The 22,212-nt window shown below is 43.0% G+C and overlaps 1 protein-coding gene across 2 annotated transcripts in view; it reads left to right on the top strand.

Moving 5' to 3' along the window:
- LOC143816119 (ultra-long-chain fatty acid omega-hydroxylase-like) overlaps positions 1-20,165 on the top strand; it is a 56,910-nt gene extending 36,745 nt beyond the window's left edge. For both annotated transcript variants that reach the window (XM_077296115.1, XM_077296114.1), the window contains exons 5-13: positions 1,230-1,357; positions 3,415-3,536; positions 4,255-4,522; positions 5,652-5,718; positions 6,533-6,659; positions 13,658-13,791; positions 15,734-15,798; positions 15,882-15,964; positions 17,571-20,165. In XM_077296115.1, coding sequence (XP_077152230.1) covers positions 1,230-1,357; positions 3,415-3,536; positions 4,255-4,522; positions 5,652-5,718; positions 6,533-6,659; positions 13,658-13,791; positions 15,734-15,798; positions 15,882-15,964; positions 17,571-17,742 — 1,166 coding nt within the window. In that variant the 3' untranslated portion in view covers positions 17,743-20,165. The remainder of the gene's footprint in view (positions 1-1,229; positions 1,358-3,414; positions 3,537-4,254; positions 4,523-5,651; positions 5,719-6,532; positions 6,660-13,657; positions 13,792-15,733; positions 15,799-15,881; positions 15,965-17,570) is intronic.
- Positions 20,166-22,212: the final 2,047 nt, after the last annotated feature.

Below are 22,212 nucleotides of genomic sequence, written 5' to 3'. Positions count from 1 at the left end.
CTCTCCCCATTAACGAGCGTTGGGGGGCGGCATTGGCGCCGGGACCCCTGGCTTACGGCCCCATAGCGGCCGTGTGAGCTGGGGGCCCCTGAGGGAGCGGCGGGGGGGCCCTGGTCTGCGGGCTCTGATAGCGGGCAGTGTTTAGCCGCAATTTGCGGCAAACGCTGCCCGCTATTATAGTGAAATTAATTCACTCCTCTCCACGCCCATGGGGAAGCATGAATATTCATTTCACTTTAGCAGCGGGGACAGGCTTAGGCTTCCTGTCACCCGCTGCTTCTCCGCTGGTACTGGGGGCCCCATAGCAGCTGCGTGGTGTGCGCTATTAGAGACACCCCACTTGCTGGGGGCCCCTGGAGCAGCGGTGGCCCTAGGCACTGCTGGCACTGTATGCCAGCAGGTGTCAGAGCCTGGGCCCACCGGAGAATCCTCCGGTTCTCCGGTGGGCCAGTCCGACCCTGGCTGTACTCCATACATGAATCCAGTTTCTATGTTCAGAATAAACACAATTTTTTCAAACAATTCATTTTTTTCCACACACTGAGCATAGTTTAATTGAATTAACGATAATTAGATCAATGATATATGTTAAAAGTAAACAATGCCCTACCGAATAAACATTAAAAAAAATTCCTCTAAATAAATTGATCAAATTGCCATTTTTTTAAAAAAATGAGGTGTATGGAGATGCAGGACAGTGATAAGATGGCCTGAATTCATTAAGTGTCGTACCCCTATTAATGAATTTGTTGTATCTTACCCGGCCATGCCCCTTCATTAAGACTGGCATGTACAGTCAAAGCGTTTTGATTTCATGCAGCATGCAGCAGAAGACCTGAGCCATTATTTAAATCATTGACATCTCATCTATAGTAAGTGACCACCACAATAATTGGCCTCAGTTTTCTCATGCATCTACCAATGGCATCACTGCTGAGACTAGTGAATGGCTGCAGCGGTCAAAATCATTGTTTCAGCTCTGTAAACAAAGACCGTCAGGGAGCAGAGGAGTAGCAATGGCATCAACAGGAATGTAGTGACTATTTTGTTATTTTATTATATTATTTGCCTTTGCCATAATTATGCCCAATCCTGGACACTTTTTATCTGTTGAATAACTGTATAAAATACGGTTTTCGATTAGCATCTTCACGTATGAATTAATCAATATAAGTCATGATGTGTTTAACTTACGGTACCTTTTTATTTAAATCATTTTTATCTTTTAGGAGATGGTCTTTTGCTCAGCGGTGGAGAGAAATGGGCACGCCACCGACGTCTATTGACCCCTGCATTTCACTTTGATATTTTAAAGCATTATGTGAATATCTTTAACGAGAGCACAGATATCATGCATGTGAGTTTAAGCAGTAGACATCAATTATTTCTACATATTATAGTAGAAGTAAGATAAAGGCGAAACGTAAGGCTGGTCCGTAATTGGCCCCTGTGGGCAATGAAGACCGTTTTTCTTTTATAAAGTTTCAAAAATCTCCCTCAATATATTTTTTTTTCTTATTCTACCACATATGGCTTGTTACTGCTTAAATTTAAAACCTATTTTGCCAATAAATTGCATGTTAAACAACAAACATTTTTCCTTTTGTATTTTTATTCACTTTTTTCTACAGTATTTTTTATGTATCATTTAAAAAAAAACTGTCTGGAGGATGGAAATTAAATACCCATCTTTTGAAGTCATTCTGAAAGGGTTATGTTTGCAAAAACATTCAACTTTTTCAGTTTACTGCTTGTTTCCAAGGATACTGGCCACTGTTGCCATTTTGGACATGTATAATGCTTACAAGCTCTATACTACAGAGCTTGCAAGTGCTGCCCTGAGGCTGACCATGATTTTCTCTCACAATTTTGGCCAATTTTCGCCCCATTCCGATTCTGATGCTGCAGATGTAAGCTGCCTCATATAGCAGCAGTGCGGCGCACACAGCTCAGGCCAGCAGCGCAACGATGCTGCTGGCCTGAACCGCCACTGAATCAGGAGCACACCGCCATCCCCCGGCAATCAGGAAGTTGGGAGGCTGGAGAGGTTTGTGCGCTTGAAGATAGCACATGAGATACCTCCTTTAAGGTAATTTGTTCAGTGAGTAATACTCCAAACATTATTACTCCTATAATTCTTTCTTTCATAACATTTTCAAATGCATGTACATTTTTTAGCCGCTTGCAGACTTGCCATGGACTTTTAAAGGGTTTTTTCCGATTTGTAAAAAGTCCTATTCCCTGGCTGCAGTGTGTTTTTAAAAAAACAAACAAAAATAAAACTGTTCTTTACTCACCGTTCCCATATCCGGGGCTCTGAGCGGTTTGTGCCGACAACTTGGTCGCAGCCACTGAGCTCAGTTATTGGCTGCAGCAATGTCGGCATGATGTCAGCGCTGCACAGAATAACACAGGAGCAGCAGAGAAAAGTCATAGCTGGTGCTCGGGAGGATGAGTAAAGCGCTGCAACTAGGTGAAAGGGGGTTTCCAAAACAAGGTAACTTTAATTAAACACCCGAGCAGTCCACATTTTAACTTTTCAATGTTCTAAAATGCCAGTGTAGAGTTAATTGATGCACAACATTGTGCAGTTTTAATAATGGGGAGCCAGCTGTCAGACAAAGCTCTATGGAGAAGGCAGAGATGGTTAATTACCATCTCTGCCTTCCTTATCTCTGGATAAACAGTGCTGAACAAACGCTGTGTATACAGTATAAGAAGCGCTAACAACGCTTCCTCCTCCGAGCCCAGCAATCATGTTGAGGAGCAGTGGTGTAACTTGAAACTCATGGGCCCCGATGCGAAAGCTCCAACGGGGCCCCCAAATATTTTACATTTTTAATAGCAATAGTCTTTTTCTATAGGCCATAGGGACTTTTAGGGCCCCCTAGGCTCCAGGGCCCGGGTGCGATATCACCCTTGGACCTGTTGTAGTTACACCCCTGTTGAGGAGTGCTAGGAGGGAGCAGGAGTTGCTTGCTCCTAGCAGATCGAGATCAGCTCTGATGTTTAATCGGAGGGCTGAATATGGCCTGTAACTGGAGAAAATATGCCAGTGACCTAAAAATGTATTTATATACCTCTCAAAGACTTTTATGACCTTATGTTGAGGTACAGAATTTTATAATGAAGGCACAAAAGCAGATAGGGTGGGGTAGAGCAGATTGAAATTGGCTGGCTGCCCATGGGGTAATGTATACACGAGAAAATTATACATGCGCACCAGATAGCCATGCACTTTTATTAATATTTGTTTTCTTTTACATTTCCTATATTCATTCATATTTTATCATCCCTGTAGTCCTTACAGATCATTAATAAAAGTGATCTAATAGCAACATCCCATTAGACCATTGCTACCAATTTGAGGGTGGACAACCACTTGACTTCTGGTATTTCTGTATCTTTTCACAGGCCAAGTGGCGCAGACTGAGTGTAGAAGGCCCGATGTCCCTGGATATGTTTGAACACATCAGCCTCATGACATTGGACAGCTTGCTGAGATGTACTTTTAGCTATGACAGTGGCTGCCAAGAGTATGTAACCCCTTCATACCTGCTCCTTCAGAATGACTAAAGGGTACTGTTCTTCTAGAGATACATAGTGAATGAATGGAGATTAGCTGCAACACCACATACAGGCAATGGGATGGAGTGGCACTGGTTTTGGGAAAAGCTAACCCATTTTTCTTATCTCTAACCAAACCCTTAAAGGGAATCTGTCACCAGATTTTTGCTACCCCATCTGATTAGCAGCAGGATGTAGTGGCAGAGACCCTGATTCCAGCGATCTATAACTTACTAGGCTGCTTCCTACAGTTTTGATAAAATCACTGTTTTATCTGCTGCAAATCTACCAATTTTCTGTATAACCGTGTAGACACCTTTGATACCTTTCTGTGCATAGGCAGAAAGCTGACACAGTGATGGGGTGGGATTATTCAGAGCTCATGAATATTGGGGACTACATGGCAACAGGTTTACTGGTCCACTAATGATAATCTCCTGCTGATTAAACAATGATTTTATAAAAACTACAGCGATCAGACCAGTAAGTGATACATCACTGGAATCAGGGTCTCTAGCTCTACATTATGCTGCTCTGAGATTTGGTGGCGAAACCTATTGACAGATTCCCTTTAATTGGTAACATCACAAGTCAGGCATCTGTTTCATTATTTTTATGCCCCACAAACAGTACAACATTTTGAGATTTTTGCCTTCTTACAGTTTCTGGTAAATGTTGTCATTACAGGAAGCCAAGTGAATACATTGCTGCAATTTATGAACTGAGCAGCTTGATTGTGAAACGTGAGCATTTCCTTCCTCATCACTTTGATTTTATCTACTACCTTTCCTCAAATGGAAGAAAATTTCGACGTGCGTGCAAAATTGTGCATGAGTTTACTGCAAATGTAGTACAGCTGAGAAAGAAGGCTTTGCAGGAGAAGGGCGCCGAGAACTGGATCAAGTCCAAACAAGGAAAGACAAAGGATTTCATTGACATTCTGTTACTGTCCAAGGTCAGATCTGGTGTCTTCAATAAATATGACCTTATTAATGGGGATTTACATCCTGGATAGAGCCGTCCATAGACATTTATAGCCATCTTTTGTTTGTATACAATGACTGGAGGGTGGATTGTACCTTGTGGCTTGGGGTAATGTTCCATGTGAGATGGATTCTTTTACCATTTTTAATTATAGCACTTAAAGGGGTTGCCTACACCTTGGACAACTCTATTTTTAAGTGACGTAGTGCCACTAGTAAAAAGAAATAACAGATACTCACCTTCTGAGCCACTTCTGTTCCAGTGATGCCGTGGTTAACGTAACATTGTAATACCACATGAGTCCTGCAGTGGCCGCTATTGGACTCGCTTCTTTTGGTCAAGCGGAAGTAGTGAGAGCGCAGAAGCCCAATATCGGCCACTGATGGTTACTCGAGGAGACCCGGCACTTTTCCAGTTATTTTGCAGGGGGATTAACTAAATTAAAATGGGTTTGTCCAGGTAGTGGACAACCCCTTTAATGCTACTGTCTCTTAAGGACAGCCTCTGTGCATATTCCCAATTGGGCTATATGAATATCATAGAGGCAGTCATCTGCTCAGAATAGAGGACACCTCTGTATGAATGGCATGAGATTAGAAGGAAACATGCCACCTTCTATTACATGGACATCTGAATGGTCAATGTAACAGAAATCTGGCTGGCTGCAGGTTTGCTTAAAATCCGTTATTTGTCAAGGGTAATAGAAAAAATCGGAGTCCGGCTCAACAGGACTAGGTTTTCCTTTTCTTTTTCTTTTTTAAAGAAATTATGAGTAAGACTGCCTCGTGCAGTCGAAACGCGTCGACTGGGTCATGTCGACCATGTACATTTTTCTTTTGTATGCACTATAATTTCTTTTGAAAAGTAAAAAGAAAAGGAAAATCCAGTTCTGTTTAGCCGGACTCCAATTTTTTCTATTTTCCTTGATGTGAGGCCAGGGCGAGGCCGGTGTCTGAGCCCCAGGTGGATGAGCGTGGAGCAGCTGGGTGAGCTGGAATCAAGTTTCTATATTTGTCAAGGGTGCTGGGAGTGAGACCCGGGCAAGCTTCATCAAATCAAGCATATCCTCTAAAAAATACATTTATCACTTTTTGGCCCAGGATGAAGATGGCAACCAGTTATCAGATGAAGAGCTGAGAGATGAAGTGGACACATTCATGTTTGAAGGTACGTTCATGACATCTGCACTGCTCAGAAAGATCAAATCAGTTGAAAGATGCCGTGGGAAATAAAGTGCTGCTTTATACGTAAGCTCATGGCTGTATAGTGTCTCTGTATAGAGCTCTATTATACTGTTATAGGGCGCACATTGACTTCCATATACCTTTGATGCATATCCATACAGAGTGTTCATAGGAGTCCAACAGAAAAAAATAAATTACATGCGATTTCATGTTCCATTGAAGACAGTATGAATGGGCCTTTTCAGGAAAAATCGCTATTTTTCTTTCCAATGCTAGGCAGCCTCTACTTTAATCTGTATGGCAGTTTTTGCCAAAGTCCTGCTGTATTTTCTATGCAGTCTGTCCGAGCTATGGACAGATGCAACGAACAAGCATGGTTCCGAGCATGTCACTCTGCACCTATCCCAAAAACTGTCTTTTGGTCATATTACATTGGTTCCAAACCACCACAGTAAGTATTATGGCCGACTAATCTTGACTTATCGGATATTAATCTCACTTTCTAAACTACTATACCCCAACCAACATGGTAAGACCGAAAACTAGGGATGTAAACACGGTTATTTAGGATAAGTGAGTGGTTATGTAATGTTACCCTACATGGATGCATGACGTCTTGTGTACTTGTGACTTCAGCATTCGGAGTTTCCTACTAACTCATCACAGAGATCACATATAGTGGGTCCACTAGAGCCGGCTAACACGTCACACATATCCCATGAGGCGTCAGCACAATACGGTGGAACACCATGGAGCCCTGAGTAACCAATAACCCACATGTTGTTCTCCTCACTAAGGACATGACACCACAGCAAGCGGACTCTCCTGGATCTTGTATAACTTGGCCTCTCACCCTGAATATCAAGAAAAATGCAGAGAGGAAATAAGAGAATTGTTAAAGGGAAGTACAACACACTTGGAATGGTGAGTACCTTGCACAATATCGTTACACAAGGTGGTTTCCTTCACTCTCAGTAATACCACAGACTATTGCAGACTTTCCTCAGCAGGTACAGTAAATGAATTCCTTTAAGAATGTTGTTTTATGAGAAGGAAGAATTGATCAGCTGTATTTTGGAGGCAGCTTAGGAGCTTATGAAATGATATCTATTTAGCTTATTAAACTTCTCTAATCCCTGTACTATTGCTGCAATGGCGCAGGATCAGGGTGTCAGCGGCATCAGCAGGCGTGGTGGCAATAAACAGCTGACAAGTTGTGGCAATGTTCGCTGTTCGCTATTAGTGCTTCCTACTGTTTAACCCCCTAGATGCTGCAATTAACTGGTTGATAGAGAAAGGAGGTTCCGTTTGTACACCACTGGCATTCCCTCAGCGCGATCGAAGAGTACGGATTATTGTTATGGCAGCTTGGAGGTCTAACAATGGCCTCTGAGATTCCCAATTATGGGAGCCTAAAGCCAGCCATACACAACGATGCGTTGGCCGACAACCATCTCAGTCGACTCTCTCATACAGAGGAGGACTCATTCGACCAAGCTCATGTGTTCTCCATGAGAAAGTGCCGGCTGATGTGTTTGCTGGTGGCTTATCTCAAGGAGAACAATGCAATCAGCACTCTGAAATCGGACATGCTCAATCGACATCTTTCGACTATCAGATGGCCAGCGCCCTTGTACACATTAGGCCAAACCTAGGCAAAGTACGGCCCGTGGGCCAATTCCAGCCCTCTGGCTGTTTAGCTCTTTTGCCGCGGACCGAGACAGACGAAGGGCTGAAACAGTGGCCCAAGGGCCGCATTGTGCCCTCCCCCGCTTGCCGTCCATCCACTGCCGCCGCTCGCTGTCACCACTCACCACATCCTCTGGATGTAGGCAGCAGTGAATACATTGGTGAAGGACCGTGCCTCTGGCTCCATCTTCCACCAATCAGTGTGTGAGCCAGCAGTCGCGATTACATCATTTCATAGCGTCAGCTGTGCACTGCGGTGAGTCAGTACATCGGAGAGAGCAGAGGCAGAGCGCTATATGTATATAGGGCGCTGTGTCAGGTTCATACTCTATATATGGGGGCTTATCCTGTATAAAAGAGGCTATGTAGGGCTCATACTGTACATAGGGGGCTATGTGGGAGGCATGCTGTATATAAGATGCTATGTGGGAGCATATGCTGTATATAGGGGCTACGTGGGGGTACATGCTGTATATAGGGGGCTTTGTGGGGCACATGCTGTACATCAAAGGTAATGTGGGGCGCATGCTGTACATCAGAAGCTACGTGAGGCACGTGCTGTGCATCAGAGGCTACGTGGGGCTCATGCTGTACCTCAGGCCACGTGGGGCTCATGCTGTACATCAAAGGTAATGTGGGGCGCATGCTGTACATCAGAGGCTACGTGAGGCACATGCTGTGCATCAGAGGCTACGTGGGGCTCATGTTGTACCTCAGAGACTACGTGGAGTTCATGTTATATAGGGCAATGTCAGCATACTTAATTCTGCTCAATATTAAGTCATACAATTAATATTAATATAAAATAAGTATAATTAATATTAATATTGAGCAGAATTAATTTTAGTTATTGATTCAGCCGTCCACAGCAGTCACTGTCTCTCATGTGGCCCCTCGGGAAAATTAATTGCCCATCCCTACATTAGACTGTCGGTTGAACCCATCGACGTCTAATCTAATGTGTATTGAGGTCTTTATGGTACGTGCGCGCTTTTTTTTTTTTTTTTTTGCCGGCAGGTGAGTCTTCAGAGTTTTTCAAGGGAAAGATTCTTCAGGGGCAAAAAAGCTGCTAGTGTCACCTGAAACTTTTTAACATTTCTTGGAAGCTTCTTAAGCCCTGAGGCTTTTTTCACCTCCCTGACCAGGCCAGGTTGTACGATTCTGACCACTGTCACTTTATGCAGTAATAACTCTGTTAATATATATCACAATACACCCAAAGTAGGTCACAAATATATCATATTATATTTCTATATATATGTGTGTGGGAATTATAGAAGGAATTTTAGATAGACCACCAAGGTGCACTGTGAGATAGACACTGTGGGGACCACAGCAGAAACCAAACAGAAATCAAAGCAACACAGTAAGGATCAAAAAAAAAAAAAAAACGGAAAGGATACCAAGGCATGGACATTTCAAAATATACCTTTATTAATAGGAGTGGTAATGGTTACAATATATTAAAATTACATAAATTAACAAAAAATGAAAAATAAAAAATAAAAAACTTTTTATATAAAAACCAACATAATTGCGCAGCACCAGGAAGATTAGGATGAAAATAATACTATTCCTAATTCCAGCCCCTCTATGATAACAGGATATCCTGAATTATGCTGTCCATAAATAATTATCTCTCTCTTGTGCACAATCCAAACTAGTGTAAAACAATATTAAGGTGCACAGGTACCGCAGCCAAAGTAAAGTGACGGAGTGCATACAAATACGGTAACTTAATTCCAATCTCAAAATACCAATATATGAAGTGAAAAAGTGCAAGGACCTATCACTAGGTTCATAAAACGAATGCCAGCATGTGCTGGAAATATTCTAACCATATGTGAAAAAAGGGGGTACAGCAATTATATAGTTATATATACCTGGGGGGGCTGAATCCAGCGCCTGCGCCTCACCCAAGCCCCCCAGGGTATATACACTAAGTGCTACACTTTTTACTTTTTTCCCAGAAAAATGTTGTTTTGGACCCACTTTTTTTTACTTTCGCAAGGGTAATAGGAGAAAATGGACCCCAAATTTTGTTGCGCAATTCTCCTGAGTGTACTGATACCCGTATGTGGTGGAACACTACTGTTTGGCTGCACGGCAGGGCTCTGCAGGGAAGTAGCGCCATTTGACTTTTGAAATACAAAATTACCTGGAATTGATAGCAGACGCCATGTAGCAGTTTCAGAGCCCCTCATGTCTCTAAGCAGTAGAACCCCCCCCATAAATGACCCTATTTTGGAAACTAGACCCCTCAAGGAATTTAACTAGATGTGTGCTTTGCAGAATTTTATTATGTTTAACCTTGAAAATAAAAAATCTAGTTTTTCCTACAAAAATATTTTGCTGGACACAATTTTTTTATTTTCACAAGAGTAACAGGATAAAATGGTCTCCAACATTTGTTGTGCAATTTCTCCTGGGTATGCTGATATCCCATATGTGGAGGTAAACTATTGTTTGGATACACTGCCAAGCTCCAAATGGAAGAAATGATATGTCCCATTTGGAGAGCCTCTGATGTGCCTAAACGGTGAAGACTCCCCACGAGTGACTCCATTTTGGAAACTAGACCCCTCAAGGAATTTATCTAGATGTGTGGTGAGCACCTTGAACCCCCAGGTGCTTCACAGAATTTTACCATATTGAAAATAAAAAAAAATGATATTTCCCACAAAAAGTTGCTTTAGCCCAAAATATTTTTCAGTTTCACAAGGGTAAGAGGAGAAAATGGACCCCAAAGTTTGTTGTGCAATTTCTCCTGAGTACAATAGCCCATATGTGGGGGAAGACTACTGTTTGGATACAGTGCCAAGGTCCAAATGGAAGAAGTGTCGTTTTGCAGCGCAGACTTTGATAGAATTGTTTGTGGGTGCCATGACGCATTTGAAGAGAACTTGAGGTGCCAAAATAATAGAAACCTCCCCCCACACACCATTCACCCTATACTGGATTTGATGTAGTGTTTTCCTGGTATGTGAATTTTAAATGTGGTGACATATGTGAGTGCTGTAGAGTACATCAGGTTGGCATACGTAAAATGTGTAGAGTAGATCAGGTCGGCATATGTAAGTTATGTAGAGTACTTCCAGTCGTGCAATAAATTAGAGTACGCTAAGTCAGAAATAAATTTAGTAGTCCGTGGATGAGTGGAACACTTTGAAACAGTCTTTAATGCACAGGCCAGGTTTGTCGGGGCATGCATCGTGCTGGGACCATTATTATTTTATCAGGCGGTGCACATGTCACATTTTTTCTTCGGGCCGAGCCTATCCAAGGAAAAAAATCGCTGTATGCCAAAGTTTGATCCAATATTCGTCTCACACTCTGCTATTTGAGCCAATGGAAGCCAACAGTCTGCATTCGGATGACATTTCTGAGTGCAATCCGATCTCCACAGAATGGAATAGATGGAGACTTTTTTATTTCTCCATCTTTTCCTCATCTGAGAGAATCGGATCACACTATGCTCACACTGTACTGACAATCTCAGCAAAATTTGATCAGAGTGTGATGTGCATAATTGACCTGATTCTCTTGGATGAGAGAATATACGGTTGTCTGAACCTGCCCTTAGCCTGAATTCAAACATCAATGTGTCACAGTCCGAGCACAGATCGGCCGCAGGTCTCCTGACCCAAACTCAGCAGTCTCATAGTCATATAAGAGGCTGTTGAGTTTGGAAAAGGAGACCCAGGATCATAGCGCTTGCCGAATAAGCTGCAGAGGGAACCCGGCTACCTGGGTCGCACCGGCCGATCAGCGCCGCAGTTACATGTGTCGCGGCTGTGTCACAGTCCCAACAAACAGGCTCTCCATGCATGTGCTGTGACAGTGACACAGCTGTGGCGCCGATCAGCCGGCGCGATCCAGTAAGCCGGGTTCCCTACACAGCTTATTCAGCAAGCGTTATAGCTTGCCGAATAAGAGGGAACCCGAGCAAATTCGCTCAACTCTAGTCTTAATCTCAACATCATAAAATCTCTGTCTAGCTTTATGAGAAGATATACTCGCTTGACATTTTCTTACTTGATAATAAACCACTAACACTTTTCGTTCTGAAAGCATTCTAACTTTGTAGCATTTTTCCCCCACCTAACTAAAACCTTTGCACCGTACTGTACATCAGGAGCTTTTCCCGGACTATGTGTCAGATGAAGGCTAAAAGAGATGATATGAACAGAGCATCACCTGTTTTTGATAGCCAATCCTGCACAGTGGAGGTGATGACAAGTAAGCTAATGAGTAAAACCTTAAACGGGTTCATCCTGCTTCCCTTTCAAATAGGGAGGTCAGTGGGGAAGGTTTATCTTCTGATACTTGCTTCAGCCATGGTAAACTAGTTCCTGCCACTCTGTTCATGGTAGCTTGACCGCTCTTAAAAGGTCTCTAATGGCCAGAGAAGCAGGCTGAAAGAACTTGATTGGAAAGCCACATCAACACCAGAAAAAGGAGCAGAACCGTCAAGCAAAAGGATAAAAAGAATATAGGAAAGGGTTACTAACAGAAATAGCACAAGAAAACTGAGCACTAGTATTAGGGTATGTGTCCACGTTCAGGAAACGCTGAGTTTTTGACGCAGCGTTGAGCAGCATGCATAAAAAACGCAGCGTCCAGATGTTACAGCATAGTGGAGGGGATTTCATGGAATCCTGTCTCCACTATGCAGGAAAAGACGCATGCGGCACACCCGAGAAAACTCACATGTGGCGCGTCTTTTTAGAACGCAGCATGTCCTTACATTGCAGAAAAAACTCAAGGACAACGCAGATGACCTGCCAGTGACCTCAGGTGCAGATTTGGTCAGGATTTTACCTGCATAAAATCCTGACCAAATCCTGAAGCAATCCTGAACGTGGACACATACCCTGAGGGTAGTGTCCACGTTCAGGAAACGCTGCGTTTTTGACGCAGCGTCCAGATGTTACAGCATAGTGGGGGGGATTTAATGAAATCCCGTCTCCACTGTGCATTAAAAAACGCATGCGTTTTTCCCGCAAAAACGCACATGCATTGCGTTTTTTCAGAACGCAGCATGTTGCTACAATGAGCAAAACACGCAGGTGACCTGCCAGTGACCTCAGGTGCATTTTTGGTCAGGATTTTACCTGCATAAAATCCTGACCAAAGCCTGAAGCAAACCTGAACGTGGACACATACCCTTAGGGATGTGAACAAGATCATGCTGAGTTTACATACTGTGAACCCCACCCAGGGTTCACGGATGGGAGCAAGTTAGGAGTTAACTCCCAAGCTCCCTGCCTCGATGGCACCTGTAGTTCTAGAATAACAATCAGCGGTACCTGCTGCAAAGGCACAATGCTGCCCAGTGAGAAACAGAGGGAAAGAACCTAACAGAGGCACAATACCTGCCACTCACGCACCCATCCCGGTATACATCTGTAGCCATGATGTCCTGATATGGAAGTGAGCGGACCAGGACTAACCTTCTGAACCTTATTTTCTATAAAAATTTCACAAATGTCATAAATTGATGGACAATACCATATGAAATGTTAACGTTTCTATTTTAATTGAACACCAAAATAAATGATTGTTTTTAATATCAAAACATTGGTCTGTATGATAGCTGCATAGATATTATCTGCTTCGAATCTTGTCTCTTTACATGGAGCCAGCTGACGTTGGTATATTACATTGCCATTCCACTGCATTGAGGAACCATTAGCACCTGGCGCTCTGCGGCTGCTTGGTTTTTTGTTTGCTTATTATCTTTTGCCATCACGAAGCAGCTTATTTACTGCTAGGGGGCGCTCATTGCATGTGGATTGCTAAGCTTTCAGAAATACTAGCTGTATTGGTGTTTAAGAAGCTCCCTCTGGTGGTTGTTGCTGGTAGTTAGGATCAAGCAGTGTATTCATTCCGGAGATGTGACACATGATACCCAAATATACAAGGGGAACTCCATCTTTTAGCATAAAGCAAATTGCCTACATTATGATATATTAGGTGGATATTTTTAGGAGGAAAAGTCTTCATCAGGAAGGCTTTGTCCAATATTTGCTTTCCTTGATTGCACGGTGTTTCTTCCCAGTATGCTGGTGGAAGTATGTGTAAGGAGAAGAAAGATACTGTTTCTGCAAAGCGACTTACACTATTCGTGCAGCGGATCATGGAAATGTAGGGAATACTCGTACACAACCGCTTTATCTGAGGTTTTCAAAGTTAATGTCTTCTTTAAATGTGCCTTTTATTTTGTGCCGTAGGGATGACTTGTCTCAGCTGCCATTTACCACCATGTGCATTAAAGAGAGCCTCCGACTACATCCTCCTGTAACGGTAGTGTCTAGGCGCTGTACTGAAGACATTACAATGCCTGATGGCAAAGTAATTCCAAAAGGTATAGTCTAACCTCGCATAACAGCAAGTTTATCAAATAAAAAAAATGAAATCTGGAAATCCGCCATATATATGTGTAAGGGTGGTCTCCCGCATTTATTTTTAAGAAAAATACTTTTTTGCAGCAGCAGCAGTTTTTTAGTTTTTGTTTACAATGTGGATGACATCCGAGTGCAGTCTGATGTCCATAGACTCTCGCAATGGAAGTGATGGAGAAATGTTGTTCTCCATCTTCTCCTCATCCAAGAGAATTGGATCACAGTCTACTTACGCAGTGTCATTAGCATAATGCCTGATGAAAGAACCTACCGTCGTGTGACCCTAGCCTTAAAGGGAACTGGTCAGTAGTTTTTTTTCTCCATTTAATCTAAGAGTAGCATACGGTAATAATAATAAGTATGTCTTTGGAATGTAGCATAATGTAGGGCAGTGTTCCCCAACTCCGGTCCTCAAGAGCCACCAACAGGTCATGTTTTCAGGATTTCCTTAGTATTGCACAGGTGATAATTGCATCACCTGCACAGGCAAGCATTCAATCACCTGTGCAATACTAAGGAAATCCTGAAAACATGACCTGTTAGTGGCTCTTGAGGACCAGAGTTGTGGAACACTGATGTAGGGGAAGAAACCCTGACACCAGGGATATCACTTGCTCAGCAGAGAAACCGGGTGTTCTATCAAAACTGACTGCACCAAGCAGTCCAGAGAGTAACACCTCTCTGGAATCAGGCTCTCTGCCTCTACACTATGATGCTCTCAGATTCTATAGCAACAATCTACTGACAGATTTTCTTCAATCAACTTTCAGAAAAGACAAATATATAATTGTTTTACATAATCGCAATGCTTTTCAATATACAGTGTCTGTCTGTCAAAAAGCTTTTATATTTCCTCATTTAAAAAAAATATTTTCGGCTGAGCTGCGAGCCATGAATGCACCTTTGCCTCTAGCGCTTTGTCACGTGTATCATTGTTCTCGTCTGTCTCATAATTCACTGGCACTCGTCTATCCTACAGAATCAGTACGTGCATGCTCATTGTTGCCATCATGCATGAGTAGGCATCCAGCTCCTTCATGGCTGACACTTGTGTGACCTTCTCTATCCATTCAGACACACGTCACTACAAAACACTGTCTCCATACTGTGCACAAAGGCCTCCATATATCAGCACCAGAAACACCCTCAGACCAGAAAAACAAATCACTGCGTGCCATCACAGGCTGCATCTGTGGCCTCTTCGTTATAGACCCAGACTTCGGGGCACATCCAGGCCTCGGAGGTCTCTGCGTGTTGTAAGTCACGACGTTGTGACATCAAGAAGTGTGCCGAGACCTAATGATGCTTGCCAAACTCTGAGGTGTGGATGTGGCCTGCAGTCCTGGCTTATAGTGGGGAGGCCAAAAATTCATGGTGGCTAAAGAGTATTGGACTCAAGGGTCACTGCCTATAGTGAAGAGGCCGGAGATGTGTCTCGATGGTGGAAAGAGGAGGAACACACAACGAGCAGTGGGGCTGCTGGAGAGTATTAGTGTGTTTTTTTTTTTTAACTAATACTCCCTCATCGTTCACCTTGTCAGCAGCTCGCTGCCCATCGTCCGATCCTCTTTTTGTTGTTGCGTGAGGCATCTCCAGCCTCTTCACTATAGACAGTGACCTCTGAAGTCTGGAAGCAGCCGGAAGTCCTGGCCTGTAGTGAAGAGGCCAGAGATGCAGTTCGCACCGATAGATAGAAGAAGACCGGACGGCGAGCAGTAAGTCGGCCTGAGACGTCAACAATCAAGCGAGTATAATTTATATATTGGTAACGTCTTTCATTCATAGCTAGGAGCCGTTCATAAGTCGGGGATTGCCTATATATATAAGATAATGTAATTCTACAAATTCATATGCTTAGAGATGTTTTTAACTTACTATCTACTTGATAATACTTGTGTTTTTCAGGAAACATCAGCCTGTTAAGCATTTATGGTACCCATCATAACCCCGCTGTTTGGCCAAATCCAGAGGTACAAAATGTTGTTGGGTTTTTTTTACCGTATGTATTTTTTTCTCAAAACATTAACGAGAAAGTGCGTCTTGTTTTACTCAGGTCTATGATCCATATCGGTTTGATCCAAGCTCCACACAGGAGAGATCGTCACATGCATTTGTACCTTTCTCTGCTGGGCCGAGGTAAGGATAACTCTTCCCGGTCGGGTGACTTTCCATTTTTATGATTACGTTTTTTTCCTCCTTTCTTCGAAAACCCTTACGGTGAACCTGTCACCTTGGAAAAGGGTATTTAACTTGGGTTAATCTGCAGGTAATTATCTTTAGAATGCTGCCGGGACACACTAAAATTGCGGCTATCACAGAGAAAATGAAAATCTTAGGGTCTCTAAAATGCTGACACTAGCAACATTTTTATTTTGCGAATTTCCAATTTTTTTTTTTCACCGGTTAAATTAATAAAAATATACAAGTTTGATTTTGCTGTAATCTGACTAATCTGGAGAATTATATTGCCAGGTCATTTTCCGCAAATAAAAATTGCAGTATTGTGGGGGGGGGGTTGCGCAGTTACACCACTTTTAGATTTTTTTTCCCATTTTCCAATACATTGCTTTGAAAATTTAATGAATTACTCCAAAAGTACAACTTGTCCCTCAAAAAACCAAAACCTAATCTGGTTATACCAATAAAAAAGATAAAGGGAACCGGTCACCTCAAAAAATTCTACTTACCTGCAGATATAGGGTTAATCTGCAGCTAAAAAGCATAATACTGCTACCCGGCCACCTTACTGGAAGTGCAGCTACAGGGAGAAAATGAACTTATCTTCTACCGTGAGCAGCCGGCTTTCAGTCATGGAGGCATGCACTGGGCCGCTACCCACAGCACTTTAATTAAAAGCCGACTCTGCAGTGCATCTGTGCATAGTGAGCTGTCCGTCAAAGTGCCAGGGCGGGCGTTCTTACAGCCGCTGCTTACACTATAGTGAGTGATGACTGTAACTGCTCGATTTACACTCTCATTTTGAGGAAGATACGAGGTTTTGATCGATTCCTATTGAATTATTTGCAGTGTTGCAGCAACCAAAAAAAATGCAAATCTGGTGTTTTCTTTTTCTTATCTCCTTGCAGCGTTTACCAATCAAATTAATTAATGTTCTATTTGATCGGACTTTTCAGAGATACCACAATTGTTTTTTTTTTTGTTTTTTTTATTCTGATTCTAATTTTATTTATGTTTTTAAAAACATTGTTTTTCTTTATTTTTTTAGTCCCCTTAGGGAATTTGAACCTGCAATGGTGCCTTCTCTTCTACTCTGTACTGCTTTATCACAGTATTGTACTATATGGTAAAAATCACAGGTTGGGTTTCACAGAAACACAGGCATGGGGGCCTACAGCAGACCCCCCGGACTGTGACATTTGGTCTAAATGCAACAAGCAGAACTCGCTGTGGTTGTGCTGCACTCGCTCTTGTTAGTGGCAGATGTTGGCTGTGTAAAACAGCCAGTGTCTGCCAGGAATGATGGAGGCTCAGTTCCTGAGCTGGCATCAAAGATGGGGACCTGACATATGATGTAATAGTGTGTTTTATGTTGGGACGGAGTTAAACAGTAATACAAAAAATGTGGCTATCAAAATCTGATTTGCAAATATTTGTAGTTTTAATCAAGAAATAAGTGTGTTTAGGTTGAAATTATGTTTCAATAAAATGTTTGGATTAAACATTTTCATTTTTTTTTTTTGCACTTTTTTTTATAACATAACTTATGGTTTTTAACCTGTAGGAATTGTATTGGCCAAAACTTTGCCATGGCGGAAATGAAAGTGGTGCTTGCTCTTACACTTCTCAACTTCAAGGTGACTTTGGACCCCAACAAGTCAGTCCGCAGGATGCCAGAGCTGATCTTAAGGGCAGAGAGCGGGCTGTGGCTTCAAGTGGAAATGCTAAAAGCCTAAATGTTCAGCAGGCGATGGAAAGCTATAGAGTAGACTTCTCTACTGTAACATGATAATTATTATAGTCAAGTTTATTTTCTACTATCATCCGTCGTCTTCGCAAAATTCTACCAGATTATTGTAGGCAAAACTGAAATAAAGGGGATCTAATAGATCGAAGTTTCTTAATGACATATGATTATGATCTTAGAAACACAATGTATCTGGGGTCTGCTTTGAATGGCTGTTAATTCTTTCCGCAGTCTGTATGTCAAAGCCAAGTCTCTGCTACATGTTTGTGATTCATGTCATATTATCTGACCTTTCTAATTGTTGGCTTGCCATGAGACTTCATACCACACCCGGTGATGTCAAACTTGCCATTTTGCCTTTAGACCTCACCCCAAAGGTTTTGTGTTTATAATATTATGAAATGTCATTAGGAGAGACCATTAGATCTATAAGTGAAATGGTTGCAATGTATGGAGGACTTTTACCAGATCTATAGAAACCAAGTACGACTCTTCTGCATATGGTATAGTTAATTTCTGTAATTAATACAATGTTAGGGTTTTCTCTCGGCACACCATCTCATATATGTATGGTAGAGATGAGCGAATAAATTCACAGGACCCTGGTCAGTACTCTGATCACTAGACGGGAACCCTGTGAACCTCCTCCTACCTGCTGGCATCCACAGTTCTTCTTTTGATTAGCTTGTCTAGCGCAACACCCTATATCACCACGCCACATCGCTGACATTGCCCAGGGGTTGGTGATACCAGCAGGTAAGGAAACAATTCACAGAGCTCCTATGCAGAGGCCATGGAATACCGACCAGACCACGGGAAAGTCTCTTATTTTCCTAAGAGACTAATCCACCTCCCCCTTTATCCTCCTATAAAAATAAAGTATAGTTTCAGCCAAGCTGAATGCATATCCTAACTTTGAAATATGAATCTACTTGGCATCATCAAAAAAAAATTATACTTTTTCAAAGATAACTTCCTGCTTTCAGACCAGTTATATATAACTATTGAAGAAAAGGAGTACCAGCGGAGCAAAAAGATAGTGCAAAATATAAATATTTATTAATTCACAAGCATAAAGTGCATCTATACATAAAATACAATTAGAAAAGGGATGGTTAAAATAGAGTGAGTCTCTGCCAAAACCCACACCGCAGCCTCCCACACATAGAATGCTGCTAGGGAAGTGCACAAGTGTATTTGCCGAATCACCGCTGTGGGAGACAAATGCACACACCACAGTAATAAATAAGGGTGACAGGGCACTGCTTACCACTAGAATGCAGGGGGGCGGTGTAGACCAGGCAGGAACCGATCCGCAGAGGACCCCAACGCGCGTTTCGCAACGCGAATGTTTGGCTTTCTCAAGGGGAGGTGCCCCAAGGCAGATCAGGACCCTTCCAATAGTGCGGAGTCTAACCCATGTGATGGTGTCACATTGGATACCCGGACCAATAGCCGCCATCGATGCGGCGCATGCGCACCCGCGGCGCCCCATCCCATATCAGAGCCGGCGTCAGGCGTCACCACAGACGTCACCGGGGAACCCAGCGGCGCCTGCGCGAGACCAGGGAGACGCCGCTCCGAACAGGAATGCGTGGAGCCGCAAGCAGCGCATGCGCACCGTGGCGATACTGGGCCATGGTAAGTGGATGTAAAAAATGCATATATGTACATATACATATGTATGTACACATATATATATGCGCAACATAACCCGCAATATATAGTAACTGGGGTCCTCTTGTGCTTGTGAATTAATAAATATTTATATTTTGCACTATCTTTTTGCCCCGCTGGTACTCCTTTTCTTCAATGATTTATATGGAGCGAGTCTGCTTTCTTGGTTGTGGGTCTTCTGGGCACTATTTAGTGCTCTGATTGCCCCACTTTAATTATGCCTTGTTTTGCTATTATATATATAACTAGTGCAGACAGGTTTCCAACCACCCCCAAAGAGAAAAAGTCTGAATGTTCTTATTAATCAGCTAAAAAAATAGGTACTATTTTAATTGTGTTAATAATTTATGCCATGGCTACAGCTAGTACATGAAAAGGGACATCAGGCCTAAGCTATTTCTGGTCCCACGTACGGACTAGAGAGCTCACCCACTCCTAGTGACTCTGACGAAAACTTGTTCCTTCTTCAGCACCACCTAAACAGCACTGGAAATCCCCAACATATGCTACAGAGTAAAGAGCCTTTGATTTGTATGTCTATATTACATGTCCAAAAAATTATTTGGGCAGAATTTCCCAGTTAAGAGGAAGCTTGTTGACCTCAGTCCCTTCAGTTTTGTGTTTCTTTTTATTTAGTTTTAATAGGACTAATGATATGCAAAGTTGTAGAACATTCTACTATGTCAAATACAAATTGAAAAATAAATGGTTAATGTTTTATTATTAATAAACAGACGTGTATTATTATTATTTGTTCATTTCTGTGACATTTTGTTGAAAAATTGAAATGTTAAATGATTGTTCAAATATTAACATACTGTACATAAAAAACACAAGTTGTACAGGTGAACATAAAGTGCAGAAGGGGAAAAGGTGGAAGATGGCATCCTGTGTTATTTACCAAAATATGTGAGATTTCACTTTTTCAGAAGGTACAATATCATAATGAACAGTACAGAATGAGAAAAAACAAACCTCATTTGTCATGCTCTAAGGAACAAAATAGCCTTTGATTGCCCATACCAGCAATGTACACTGTCAATAAAGTGGGTAAGGAAGGAAAAAAAAGAGTTGATGGCATAAGTGGGGGAAGAACTTGACCATTTGGTTACTGACACTCAATTGAAGGGATGTTCTCATAAATGATCACTATGCTGTGTTTTAAATGTTTTGGGTTATATTGAAAATCTTGAGATTACCTCAAAGCACTTGTTTTTTGGGGACCAGAAATGACTGACCTGTTATGCTAGCCTTAAAGCATCAGAAGCTTGTTCGGCAAAGCAGTAATTCTAGGTGGTCTAAAGCCTTTTGAGGAGCAGGGCCGGCGTTAGGGGCAGGCAGACTAGGCAGCTGCCTAGGGCCCCCGCTGCCCTAGGGGCCCCCAGCCAGTGGTGGACATATTGCTGATGGCACTGCTCCAGGCCCAGAGGTGGAGGGGGGCCCCTGCAGGCAGTCCCGGTATCATGCAGGATCGGGCCCCTCTCACTCCCTCCTGTAATCATGGAACACCGGGTGCCGAGGAGAGAGCGGGGCGCGAAGTGCAGGAGATCAAAAAGGGGGCGTGTCATGCAGGGAGATACGCTGGCCAATGAACGCTTTCCTCACCAGACTGAGGAGAGCGCTCACTGGCTGCCGTCTGTCCTGCTACATGGAGTGTCCCAATGGTGAGTGCTCACCTACAGTCAGGGGCCCCGGCTGCACAGCACATAGAGACAGCAGTGGAGGCAGAGCAGGACTTACAGGGGGTCTTCTGCTCCCTCCACTGTTCTATTCAGAGCAGGCTGCAGCGTCTCCTCACTGTGAAGAGATGGGGAGGCGCTCACGGCACGGGACAACACGGCAGCACCAGGGGGCTGATATCAGTGCTGTCTGCTCTGTGCCCCATCCCCCATAATGGGTTCTGCAGCCCTCTCCAGCTGAACTATGTGACCTCATCCAGGGGCTCATCTGATCACCTGATATCACAGATTGGTATGTGTGTATGTATATGTATGTATGTATGTGTGCATCTGTGTATGAGTGTATCTATTTGTATGTGTGTATCTGTGTATGTATGTACGGTATATCTGTGTATGTATGGTGTTATGGCTGGACCTGGTGGTTAGGAGCACCGGGAATGACCTGATAGTCAAAACTGCAAAATAGAGCGAGCTCTGGGAAGTGGGAGCTCTGCTGACCGCAGTCCTAATCTATTATCACACACACTAGAATTAGCCGTGGATCGTGCCTGACTCTGCCTAGACGACTCTTCACAGCCTGAGCGGTAACTACCCCTAAAGAGAAATATAGCCTCACCTTGCCTCAGAGAAATTCCCCAAAGGAAAAGAGCAGCCCCCACATATATTGACTGTGAGTTAAGAGGAAGGCACAAACATAGGAATGAGACAGGTTTCAGCAAAGGAGGCCCGACTTACTAAATAGACAGAAGTTAGATAAAGGGATCTTTGCGGTCAGCACAAAAACTACAAAAAGCCACGCAGAGTGAGCAAGAAACCCCCCGCGCCGACTCACGGCGCGGTAGGTGCCACTCTGCAACCCAGAGCTTCCAGCTAGCGAGACAATATCATGATAGCCAGCTGGGCAAAACTGAGCAGGTACTCAGAAATATATTCAGCACACAAATGAACAACAAATGAGCTTAACAGGGACTTAGCTTCTGCTGAAGTAGACAGGTCATCAGGAGATCCAAGTGAGATCTGAACCAGTACAGATACATTGACAACTGGCATCAGGTAACGATCTGAGCAGAGTTAAATAGAGGAACCAGCCCAGTCTTAAACGA

The sequence above is a fragment of the Ranitomeya variabilis genome, chromosome 3, assembly GCF_051348905.1.
Source record: "Ranitomeya variabilis isolate aRanVar5 chromosome 3, aRanVar5.hap1, whole genome shotgun sequence".
NCBI lineage: Eukaryota > Metazoa > Chordata > Amphibia > Anura > Dendrobatidae > Ranitomeya > Ranitomeya variabilis.
This window is presented reverse-complemented; position numbering and strand designations above follow the sequence as displayed.